Here is a 13,566-nt window from a genome sequence, read left to right on the forward strand (position 1 = left end):
GTAGGAATTTCTACTTATGACTCTGAAAACTGCTTCTCTGCAATCCGAAGGATACCTTTTATGTTTCACATAATTATTTAAGCTAGATTTATTTTTTTTTTAACTGACAAAATTTAGATCAGAATTTGGAGTCAGTTTCCACTTGACGTTTGTACAACAAAGGTTTTAATGTGATCATACCAAACAAAACCTCAGTGCTGGCAAGTCTTGAGACAGGACGAGCAGTGTCACTGCTGAGCTGTGAGGCTTGTGCTGCAAGAGGATAGAATCAATCCAGAGAAACACAGGAGACCAAAAGAAACACCGAGGAGGGCTTTCCTCTACTTTCTTGATTTTTTTTTTTTTGAGGTAGGAAGAGCAGCAGTGATGGAATTGTGTCTTTGCAGAGAAATGCTGGGAGAGAAATCAGTTCACTTTCTCCCATCAGTTTCTTGCACAGTGCTCAGTAGAGGCTGGGGGAACCTAAATTCCACGTGGGCTTTCACGCTCTGAAGTACAAATGGCATTCTAGCTATTGTCAATCTCTACCTATGATAAAAAGTTTCTGTTAAAAGAGGCTTCTACTGTGTTTTCTGGATTCTAAATCACAAACGTGACTTTACTTTCATCCACCAAGACAGATCACTGCATCTTTTGCGTCAGGATTATGATGCTGTCTCGGCAGAGCAGCACATTGGATTTACGCTAGCAGCTCCTCTGAAATGGGCAACCAGGCTCGTGTAAAGCCGGGGCAAAGCAGCAATGAACATGTCTTGTATTTCTTGGGGGGCATCTCAGAATGAACTTCAACAATACGTACGTACAAACACACGCTCACATATAAATACGCATATTTACATATACAGTGTCAAATACATCAACTCTCCTCGCTCCCTCTAAAATGAGAAAACTTACGTGTAAGCTTCGAAGTCCCCATTGTTGATTGCTTCAATCAACTGCTCAGTAACCTTGATAATCTCCTGCTTACGAGCTAGAGAGAGATACAGAGACAGCTCTTAAAATGGAAGGTAAAATGGAAGGTGACGGCTGTAAGGCTGTCAGAAGAACAGCCGTAACAAAGGTATTCTGTCATTCCTCAGCTGGCGCAACGGCCTTTTCCCTTCATTTTCCATGTCCAAAGGACATGATGTTGTATTACTGCTTTACACTGTTTTGGCTTCAGTGGACTCCTGTACTCACGAGGAAATTAAACACATGTCAAGATCAATCCACTTTCCTAGCATGCTTCTCATCTTCTTTCCTTCATTGAAGGATCTGCTGTTCAAAAAGCAAAACAAACCCAAACCCCAACTCTTAACTTCAATTTAAAGGAAAGTGATCATCGTTTCACAAGCGATGCTCTAATGCTTCATATACACGAGGCCTTTACCTTGCAAGTGTCTAACGCTGATTTTCAGGAATCTTTGTATCACTTGGCGTTTGCTTCGGCCAAACGCGCACATTTAAGGGAAGAGGAATTAAGAAATTAAGCCTACAATCAAGATCATCTGGTGCAAAGCCCGTGGATTACGTACAATGCATCCACATCTGCACAGGTCTCGTTAGAGCACGGCATCTTTCAGCTCTGACTTCTGTGATTGTGCCTATCCTTTGCTTGTAAAATGCTTAATACGTCCATACTACAATAAACCTCAACCAGATCATTTGGTGATATTACAGTACATCTGCTAACTAATAGTAGTAAATGCTAAGTAGTAACAGAAGAATACTGCATTAAAAACAACAGGCAGAATATGTATTTCTAGTAAGAATACTCAAACTCCAGCAGTGTTTGCATACTCCTCAAAGGCAGAAGTATGTGAAACAGTTTCTCCTTTATCTATCAGTCAAGAATAAGCCCACAGTTCAGTATTTGTTCATGTTGGTTGGAGTTACACTAAAACAGTGCGGAGTAAACGAATTCCTGCACAGTGGTATGGTTATTACTAATACCAGTTACTCCAGGACGGAAAAGTTTAAGAGACTTTAGGCAAGATGGAAAATCTGACTTCACTTTGAAAACTGACTTCTACTTTTAAAAACTTGTTGTTTGAAGAACAAAGGTTTATAATTTTGCACTGTATATTCGTCACTTGGTAAAGTCCAAACTTACACCGATGAAGTTCAACTGGAGTGGCATTGCTCTCAAATCCAGATTTTTGTGAGTTTAATGCTAAATGGGTAAGGGAGACAGATTTTTGCAAGGATTTAACTTGTATTCAACTCCTTACTAAACCTCAGAAAGTCAATCTGGAATACCAAGCTTGAAATAAAAAGAAATGCAAGCAACCAGGCTGTAGTACCTCTCTTGTGCAAGCAATAGTTGTAATTCTCCTGCCCACTCCTACATGTGGACTAGACCACTAATGCAGACAACACACACACACGCAAATACGCTTGAATGTTAAAACCGAAGTACTAAGAGAGTTCGCCGCCTTCTACGAAAAGAAAATGTTGGGGAGCATAAGCAGAACAAGTCTCCAGTGCTGTACTGCAAGAACTGGCATCGTGGTGTTAAAGAACCTTTTAATTTCTTTTAAGCACCAAAAAGAAACCACCGGGAGAAGAAGTGATGGGGAAAAAAAGTGGATCTAAAAGTCTAACAAGACTTTTTGTGAGTAGCTCTTGACCACTAGATAGCATGATGGGTAAGAATATGTCGAGTATGAATTGCCTTATTTTTCACTAAGATTGTGGAAAGAACAAAGAATTTTCACAAAGAGATGTTTTGACTGCGGATCAGCAATGGCTCCGTTGCCATATGTTTAAACAACACAGACCAAACTGTGGACCTTGTACGGCATTGTCAGCACAAGCCAAGGGGTAGTTTGGTTGAGTAAGAAATAACGGTGCAGTGTTAGAAAAGGCTGGCAAAAAGAAATCCAGAACATGCAGACTTCATCCAGTGAGGAAATCGCAAGTTTTGCATGCTATATCTCATATGCATATAACTAAACTAAAGGCTTTAACTAAATAACCTGGTAACACATTCCAATCAGAGACTAGGAAATTACAGACTATTAAATCAGACAGTGGAAAATGAGGTAAAAATCTCTGATGAGCTGCTACATAATCATGAGATCATGTTATTGCTCATGTAAGCAATGAAGACATCTACAAAGGTACCGTAGCTTCCACACGCAAGAGACATAAAACCACCTGGACACGTAATTTTACTTTCACTTGGCTAGAGACAATTGGCAATATTCCCTTTTTCACTAACATCAGTAATTTCTTTTCGAAGTCTTACTGTGAGAAGCCCACAGTTAACTTACGTGTTAGACATACTCCGGCAGGGAACAGCAAACAACGGCAAATATCTGAATACGTTCTATTACACGACATTCTGTGATCCAAGGCCAGAGGCTTATTCAGGTGTTCTGTGTTTTAAAAGAATGGTGTGCAACAGCTTAATTTAGCTGGATGGTAACCTGGCTCACTGGCATCCGTTCTTGCCTTCAGGTGTAGGAGTTAAAGGAACGTGAATGACAGAAGTTTCCCTCCGTGAATCTTTGAGATTTCGAGACTTGATTTCAATCTGAATGAGAACGGGAGTTTCTGCTAACATACATTTAAAAAAGTTGTTTTGAGTCAATCAAAATATTGCACTTCAGTCCTACCTTTGATGTTGTACTACATTCCAGGATGTAATTGAACACCAACCCCAGAAGGGAGAAGTCAAACCGTATTGCCAAATGGCTCTTTTTCCTGTTTTTAATTCCAAAAATGAAATTGCAGTGGGATGTATGTTTTCATGAAGTCTTCTGATAGGAGCCACCTAATACTACAGAGTGTGGTTCCAGCAAAGTTTCTCTGGGCAGTACTAACATCTAGTAGAGCTGTGTCTGCTGACCTGTCCATGGAATATAAAACACTTCTACCGGGAAGCTCTACAGGCCAGCAAAGTCAGTCAAGGAGATTCAGGCAGTATCACTGGCTCAAATCAATCACCAGCCAACTCCAGCACTAGCATCAGCTCTTCCAGTACTTGCGGAAAGACTTCACGTGGAGTTCACGATGCGGCCCGTCAGGAACAATTGGCCTTCCAACTCACTTCTCAATTTTTCTACGGAATTAGAAGCACCGCGTGAAACTGTATATGAAAGCAACTACGCTACTCTTCCCTTTCAGTAACACGCAAATAATTACACACAGCTCAGAAATTTGGATTTCTTCCTATTTAGTGATCTGATATGCAATCTCATTGGCAGAAATTGAGCCTAAGACAGAGCAGGAGCATAACTTAGAAGCTGGAGATCCAGAAATGATTTATCCTGTGTGTAAAATCCCCCTTGTTCTCAGCCCTTACTCATTTTAGAGCAAGACTGAACATCACAAGCAAAAGACAGTGAAGAACAAGGCAGTAGGAAATATTCAGTAACATCAGATATCAAAGAATAACTAAAACTCTCTGTAGCCGCTGTGATTTCACAGAAACCTCCTACTGATTGTTTTTGGGGGATCTTTTTTATCTTAGCATTTTGTACTTTCTGTGGAGGTATGCGTGTGGGGGCAGGGAGAGCGAGTTCAAATACAGACCAACAGTATTTCAGCCTATAAATACATCGCCTAGGAAGCAGAGGTTTAGCCCTAGGGGAAGGAAGAGAAAGGAGACAGGGAAGAACTGGAATACAGCAAGCGGAGGACTGGAAGGAAGAAAGAGCAGGAAAATGCAGCCTTGACTTGGCGGCCATGTGAACCAAATCAAATACTGATGTTTTTCCTTAGCACGAAGGAAGAAAACGAAAGGGCACCAAAGATGAACTAAGGTGAAATGGTTATTGTAGGAACAAGGTCCTGCTATTGCAGACAACACCTGGCAGAAATAATTGGCACTTATCAAAGTGGTAAGAAAGCTACCAAATTTTCATTATAAAGTTGATGGACTCCATGTAACGTATGCTCTTCCAAACCTCCAATTTCTTTTTCCATCTAAACACACGTTACGAACTACATAAGGACAACAAGCGAACACACGAGGCATTAGGGAAGAGGCGTCTGGCCAGTGCCCATCCGCCAGATAACTGTCACTTACAGCCACCATTTTGATTTGATTTTACTTTTTTTTTGGATCCAGTAGTAAACTTGGGTTGGATTGAATTCTAGGAGAATTAGGCTGTTTGACCTACAGCGGTGATTTTATGTTATTACACTTTTTTATTTCATGTGCGGTGAGAACTTCCTAAATCGTGTACTTCAGCTTTGGTTAAAGCCACCCAGAGCCGCGTATGCTCCCTCACAGCGCGATGAGACGATCGGGATTTACCAAAACACGCAGCTGCTTTGGCATTATGAGCTGTGTGTATTACGGCCGCCTCACGCTCTTGCTTTAAAATATCATCAGGTGTTCAGAGCGCGAGGACTGTATTTAGTCTTCTGGCATGTAAGGGTTTGGCTGACAAATGACAAAAATAGTCTACGATACAGGAGAAAAAACTCAAAAATTGTAACGGGATTCTGATAAAACTGGTTCAGCTACTTCTTCTAAGGGGGGTGGTAAGAGCCAGTTGAAAAATTAAAGCCTAACTCATCTATACTGTCTTAGAATATGGCAATGGCTTTCTATGGCATAAGATTACATAATCTCTGTAAGCAAAGGATTACTTAACAAAAATACACTTGGTCTCTTTAAAACAATGGAGGCGTGAGGGAAGAACATTGTTAAAAGAAGTCAAAGGCGCCGAGCCATTTTCTTGAAAAGTTAATAATGAAAAAGACTGCGGAGAGTAGAGCAGAAAGCTCCCATAAAATGGCAAACTTCTGTGGAAAAGCTGGTAGCTTTTGCATTCTTTGCTGAGAATACCGCGAAGTAAATCATTACAGAAAAGACCGTGGACCTACTCTCCAAATACAACCTTTACCTCCGGAGGGACGGTGACCTAAGGTAATAAGGTATTAGCAGTTCAAAAAAGTACGACCGCTGCTTTGGCAAGTGAGTAGGTGTCTGACTAATAATACAAAGGCAGTTCAAGCAAATATATTATGAAGAAGACCTATAAACAGGCCAAGTCTGAAGAACAAACCAGAACATTTTCTAACACCGGCTAAAATGATTTCTGCAGCACGGCCGTAGTACCTATGTTAACTTTACACGAGTTACTAACCTCTGGCTATATTTCACTACCTTTTTTCCCCATTAAGCTACAGGGTGTGGATACTCTTTCATAATTGAAGGACACCATTAACACTATCACTTAAAGAACACAAGGTAACTAAGAACGCCATTTACTCAAAAAGCATCTAACACTATAAATGCCTTAAACCTATAAGGTGCAGTCTCACAGCCAGTGAAATAAAGTATCACAGGGTTTAAAAAAAAAAAAAATGGTACAAAACAGCAGCAAAACCTCTTTTTCTAGGAGGGAGCTATGGGGTTTTTCATCTCTTCCTGTAGCCCCAAGCAACACTTGTAAGCTCAGTCTACAAGAATCACACAGAAATGATGGGTATTTTGGTATGTTAATTACAAAGAGAAGGTACAGAATAAAAATGAGCTGTAGATATGTGAAAACGTCTTCAAAAATATGCATACCAGAAAATTCATGGTTTGTGACACACAAAAACGAATCCTTGGTACCTGACTGATCGCCGCGTCACCCATGACTTTTTTTCAAAACTGACACCAGTATGTTTGTTCTGAAAATAATAATTTAAAACACCTTATGCTCCATTCAGATATTGGACTATCTTTCTACTCTTACTAATACTCTAGATGATTGACTATGTAATTACTATATGGAATGGCTATGAATTACCCCCGCTGATCTTACAGAAGTAGGAATGCACTTTTTTTTAATTGTTCTTTGGCATATTTAACACAAAATAACCCTAGGAACAGTCATCACACTAGCAAAGTACAAAACCAGTATTTTTGGTCTTTCAGAAAAATAGCTTATCAAATAAGCGCAGCGCAGACAGCACTTGCAACACGGGCCTGTGAAATCCATAGCCAAGAGATATCACCCCCATCTTTCAAATAATACCCAAATTGGGGAACTACATCCCCCTTACTACTGGTCGCTTTGAAATGGATAGTGGTGAAATCCCTGCCGAGCAGTAAAGCAACTTTCCAGAAGAACAAGGTAGCCAGTTTACAGATGAGCACATGAACCTGATTAAAATGATTCTGCTTCTTACTTGCTCACATGCTGTTTCTCAAGAAAAAAACCCTTAAAACTTTTCAACTCAGTACTCTTAACTACATATCTTGGTACACATCAGACTGGATTAACCTCCCAACATTTTGGATATGTATAAGTACAGACAAGTGAGTTTGTTCTCTCAACTCCCCTCCCTTAAAGCCAGTGGAGAGAAATAAGCACTGTCAGGGCCCGATTCATCATATCCTAAAATAGATATTTAAGACAAGAGTGACTCATCTGACCTATTTGCGTTGAGTCAAGGGAGTCTAGACAACTAGCTCAAATATAGATATCTACGTTGTGGAGGATGTCCAAATCTGGGGAGACAAATCCTACCCATTGTGCTATCACTGTAAAACAGTACAGTCCTTATCAAGGTGACACTGGTCTGCTAAAATTGAATGGCACAGTATGGGGGAGCCTAGCTTCATTTCTAATCTGAACATCGTCCCAACAAATAGCAGTTAGATGGAAAGCATAGAGCCACTAATGTTATTTCTATACTCTGAAAATAACCAAAGTTTGAAAAGCAAGAGGAAGAGACTAGAAAGTTTATCCTGTGTCATATAACGAACTCAGGCTGTGTGGGTGTACCAGATGTCATTCAACTCTACAGCATGGGCTGCTACCCCAAAAGCAGAGGAATACAGCAAATGTCACAAGAGGTTTTTCAAAACCATTCTCTTCACACCCATAGCTGAAAGTCTCTGCTGATAATTTCTCTTACAATTTATTCCACAATTGTGCCAAGAAAGTAATTTCTGTGACAAAAATAAAAGAAGGTGCTGTGTGAATAAATGACTAATTGAATCAGAGATCTACATAAAGAATACCTAGACCCTCAGATGACAAGGCGTGCTCCAGGGGACTTCTCACTAAGAAGTTTATCAAAATTTAGTGTACGTAAGATCGGAGCTTCTCTCTCACCCTGTCATTCAACCTTAAACTTGGATATGTGTGTTGTCATCTTGCATGTAACGTCTCCTTCCTAGTGCCTGCCGATTCCAAAGAGTCACTCTGATTCATCGAATTATGACCTGGGTGAACGGTTTGCAGAATTTCTTTCAGGCTATTGACTGTCTTTCACCCTTCTGAAGACCTGTAAGCCTACTACATGCCTAATGAAAAAAATCTAATTCATTAGATGTGTAAGCAAATATCTGAAAAGTTATCCCAGCACTTTTCCACCCTATACTGACAAAAAAGATTGAACAAAAGGAATGCACCTCCTACTTAAACCTTTATCATAATGTGATGTTAAGCAACTTGTCATATGCCCTACATAATTTCTTTTTATTTACATGAAATTAATTCTTTCTAAAGATGCTCTCTCCTTGGAGCTACCATACAATTATACTAGTATTTATACCGTGTGGCAAACATTTATTTTTTAATGACCGATCACTTACGGTCTCAGAACAAAGCCGTCTCATGGTCACTGCACTTACAAGATACTGCACTATGGTTTCTCAACATGCTACGTTAATCATGGAATCTGGCTGCTGCCTCAAGAAAGGATGTTTAAAGTCTTGATAACTGAGACATTAACAAGCTTTGCGGCTGTGCGCATTTTTATATAAACTGTGCTCCTACCCAATCGCTCTACCAAGTCAGAGAAATCTTCTTGTAATCCACTAGTGTTTTACAATGGAAAGATCAGTAATAACCCTCAATTCTACATCTCTCTCCTCTAAAAAAGCTTTAAAAAGCAAGGAGAAGTGTTGAGAGAATTCTCATTTCCCAGACACTTTTGACATAAAGAACTGCACGTGCCTCTGACCACCACCTCCCCATCCTAAACTTTGTAGTATGACTTCACTGTATCATTTTTTTCTTCTAAATTCTCAAATTTGCTCTTTGAAAACACTGACTTGAATTCTCCTGTGATGTAATTTAAAAATCATCATCACTTGAGCCTATATCATTGTCTCCGGCAAGTCCAGTTTACCAAAAAAAGTCTCAGCAGTATAAACTTACACTGATTTTTTTTTTTTAATATTGCTCACTGCTAGTGAAACTCATTCACTCCTATAGCTGTTTGTGGCAGTTATCTTTCTTCTGGTGAATGTAAGCCCACCAAATGCACACAACCCCAACAGCCTCTCTACAGTAATATTGCAGAGACCTCTACGATCTGTATCGGTATCCTGAAACGGGTCGTTAGAGCTATCGTAACAAAACCCCGCTTCAGAACGACGCTAGCGCAAACACATCTTCCGTTGGCCACAACAGCAGTTTCTACCCTAAGAGTCTCCCGTGTTCCCAATGTCTTCTCTCAGCACTTAAGTTCTTTCTATCTCTACTTGAATTAACCCTGTTCTTGGTAGACAATAACTACTTTTGGGTTTCTGCACGTTTGCAAGCCACGGGACTGCCGACTCCCACTAAATGTACAGCTACAGAAAACACAGCATATCACGGCCACTTCTAACATCGTATTACACCAGAATCGCACATTTTTAAAACTAAGTTGAGGACAGGTGAGGTTACTAGGACTTTGCAGTTTCTTTGGTCATTAAACTTAGTTATTTCATGAAATTAAATATTCCTGTTATTGGGATGAAGTTATTGTGAAGCATCAGAATAAAAAAATACGAACAAGTCTGGTGCATATTCAGATACTGGGTTAACTTCTGCTGATTTGCCTACTAGTGTTTTGGCAAATTCTAAATTTCTAATCTATAATACACTTAAAGAAAGCCAAGTTGGTAGGCTAGCTACCAGACTGTAATAGTACCGTCACGTCTCCACCAAGTAGCGTTACCAGAACAATTTCACCTAATACTTTTCCCGCCTCGTAGCAGATGGTTGTTTAATTTGATCGTTGTTGCATTCCTTAAACTGAACTCTACCTGCACTTTTGAATAGGATTTTTGAGAAGTTTATTTTGTGGAACAAAGTGGCAAAGAAGTGTGCTTGTTTCTTAAGTCACAGAATGAGCAGAATAAACATGAGATTGTTCACTTTCTTAAAATGTCACTGTATATCGATACTATGCCATTCCTGCACCACAATCTTTTGGGGAAACTAAAATAATCAGCTTTTTTTAGGTATTACCTGAGGTGCCTCTGTTCCTAGATTTGCTGCCAAAATTAGTAATGAACATCTATGTTTAAACACTAACAGTGGTCTTAGCACTATTAACCACCCAACGACGCAGGAAATGTGAGGCTGCCAGCATTCAAATCTGAAAACACTGGGTACATAACAGATTTTCTGGGGATATAGGTTGTGGACGGACTAAAAGCCTTATGGCATGTGTTACTGACCCGTTAGCTTTAAACGTTATACAGGTCCACGTCTTTGCTATGAATTCCTCTCTTCTTTAAGGTTTTGTGCAGTTTATCCTGTCGGTGTTTGCAGTTCTAGTTTGTTATATAGTCATCTCTATATTGATATATATTATTCTGCTCCTCCCTCTCGGAATGAGGCTGCTCTTTCAACGTTAGCTGTCAACCGTGGCGACCGGAGACAGCCCATCATCTCGGGGACTGGTCTCACCCGCATTAGTTGCGCCTACCAAAACCTGCCCTCAGATTTAAAATAAGGTGCAGGCCAATTGCAGGCAGCCCATGTTTCCAAGGACCCATCTGGATCTCACCTCTTCCAGTGCAAATCTCCGTTCTTAGTACCGGTGCAGCCACCCTAACACACACAGGATGCAGGATCAGAACCTGGCAAGCAGAACCGACATTCCTAAGAAGTCATTCCCTGACTAAAGCATTTCTGAGTTAATTTATAAACAAGAAATGCATCTACCCAGGCCTTTCATGTTCTACCAGTATACAGTGCCTTTTTCCTCTCATATTTAAACTGCTCCAGCATAGTCTCCTCACTCTAAAGATTTCCTTTACAGTTAATTGGTCACTAAACATCACAGATCTCCTGCTAAGCGAAACATGGAACTCTTCAGCTGTCATGAGTCAATGCTGGAAGCTAACAGCTGTCACAGCAGCTTTAAGGTTGGTTTATCAACGGCGATGCTAAAGAAAGTAACTTGATGACATACATAAACATAACAGGTAATTAATCTGGAGACCATATCCAGGATCCAAGCCAGAGGTGAGAGTGAAATCAATCTCTAAGTTGAAAACTACTGCAAAGACTACCTCTGCAAGATACAGCTTTCGGAAACACATACCTATTTGTACTGCTGTTAGAGCTGACGATGGTATTTTTACAATTAATAAAACCTGGCCAAGAAATCAATATCTAAAAAAAAAATACACCCCATACTTTCGTAAACCCTAAGAAAAGGTCATTCCAAGATCAGACAGATCACAGTATTGACTTTTCTCGTGCTACTGTCAGATGACGGGGAGGGAAGAGGAGGAGAGACAAAAGAGATCACCTGAACAGATGAGTCTCTCAACTTACACAGTACAGAGGAAGGAGTGGAGTGGGAGAGCTCAGACTCGAGCGAGCCACTCTCCGAGTTTGCATTTTTCGTGGACTTGCCCGCTGAATTGATGGAAAGAAACACAACATATGAACAAACAAAGACGAAGAGGTAGAGTGTGATCAGAATCCTCAGCAGGCACTGGCAGCAGGAGCGGCCGCTGGGGCACGGCAAGGGTGGTGACCAGTGAGATGAAGAAGCAATGGAAGAGGAGGTGTGGTGGGTGGAAGATAACCTCTCCACGTCACCCTCCTTTGTGAGAGCTGTAGGAGGGTCAAGTAGATGTGAAGGAAGAAAAAAAGAGAAGGCCAAAACAAAAATAACTATAATTTAATTACAAGCAACAAGCACTTATAAAAATCTTTGCGCAAACAGTGTTAATGATGTACTTTTGGGAGGCAGTGTGGGTGCCAAAGAACGGCTGTAAAGGTTGTAGCCATAAATGACTCTGTTCAGATGCCAGTGCATTTATCCCTCTGTCCAGTACTGAGATATACAGGGTTTTGAAAGAGCTTTTAAAAAAAAGTTCTCAGAAATTTGAAGGTTATTCTTCAGGAAGGTGTGTTCCAAACGGGTGAGTTGAAATTTATTTCTTTCTACTGTTAAATAAAATAAAAACAACGGGTATAAAATGAAATAAATTAGCAAAAGATATGAAAATACATGCCTCCTGAATGGTTAACGTTTTCAAGAGATGTACCTTACAGATGTATTAAGTAGCACAGATTAGCCAGAGTTTACCTAGTCTGCAATTCCCTACAACTCACCCATTTTTCCCATCGGGAATCATCGTTCTTCCTAGTGCTTTCCTTAATTCATTTCCAGGGGCAAAAAAAAAAATACCACGAGGAATCTAGATGTCCTGACCATGACAAATGTAACAACTCAGCCTTATAAAAGTCTGTGTTCATGGCTGGCCAAAATAATGATGGTATTCTACAGCATTACTGAAAAAAACACATCAATGTCATATCAAAGAGCTGCTGCCAAAGAGTTCCAGTCTCATTACCCCAGGAAAGAGAAATCCCACAAGCAAACCCAGAGGAAGGCATTGCCTACAGTCCAGTTTTCAGTATGTTCTTTCTGTCCACTCCTGTCATATTAAGGAGGGATCACTGTCAGGCGGCTAAGCCCATGATCAATGGTTAACGTCAGAAATTTACGCTAGCAAGGAAGCTGAGCTACAGCTTCAAGTAATTTCAGACTCAAATTCTAGAATTAGCTTATTCCTTGAATTATTAAAGCTCACTGTTGTTTGCCAAGCACTGTTTCTAGTAAAAGAAATATGTTCCAGTCCTAAAAGATGTAAATGCATAGATAAGCACGGCAAAGTTGCAGACACTAAGATTTTCAACAAATAACGAATGAAAAGTAACCCTGATTTTACTGTTAAAATACCTGCCTTCAAAAGTAAAAACAGGGTGAGATCCTGACACGAGAGGAGAATGTTGTATGCATTCCCTGATAGATACGAGGTAAGAATCTATTCCTAAAGACACGTTTGTGATAGCTGATTTAAGACTTTTTTTTTTTTTTTTTAAATGAATCGCAACATCTGTAATACTTTGTACAGGCATGCGCGCGTGCGCACGCTCCCACAGGGCACACAAAACACAACTGGGCTGGAGATACCGTATCCCACGCAGACTCACACGATCCACCCAACTTTAACACAACTCTTTCAAGAGTCAAATCCATTAAAAAATAAGAAAACCACTTGATGCAGAGCTGAACGTTTTAAATACGTGTGGGCTGGCAGTCTGTACCGAGGAAGGAACCTTCTACCTGTTTGTGCGATCTACGCACGGCATTAGAATGGGGAACAACGCGCGTAGACTGCGTGCCCGGGCAGAGAAGAGTCATCCCCTGCGAGGTGCGGGTCACACCGCAATACCGTAGAAGATATTCTACTACTACTTTTCAGTTACAGAATGGCAGCCCCATTTCCCTTCTCCTTGGCAGGAAGGAGAGAGCCTCTTCCGCCTTGTGCTCCACGCTGCCAAGAAAAGCAAAAAGATCTTTTAAGGTCCTTTTATCACCTAAGGT

At 40.5% G+C, this 13,566-nt stretch overlaps 1 protein-coding gene across 1 annotated transcript in view; it reads right to left on the reverse strand.

Annotated features, from left to right (window-relative positions):
• The window catches only part of CAMK2D (calcium/calmodulin-dependent protein kinase II delta), a gene marked incomplete at its 5' end in the record, with an annotated part of 49,169 nt that overhangs the window by 6,899 nt on the left and 28,704 nt on the right, over positions 1 to 13,566 (reverse strand). The window contains one exon of the mRNA XM_010291295.1: positions 895 to 970. Within this exon, the coding sequence (XP_010289597.1) occupies positions 895 to 970 (76 nt within the window). The remainder of the gene's footprint in view (positions 1 to 894; positions 971 to 13,566) is intronic.

The sequence above is a fragment of the Phaethon lepturus genome, unplaced genomic scaffold (genome assembly GCF_000687285.1).
Source record: "Phaethon lepturus isolate BGI_N335 unplaced genomic scaffold, ASM68728v1 scaffold14707, whole genome shotgun sequence".
Lineage (NCBI taxonomy): Eukaryota > Metazoa > Chordata > Aves > Phaethontiformes > Phaethontidae > Phaethon > Phaethon lepturus.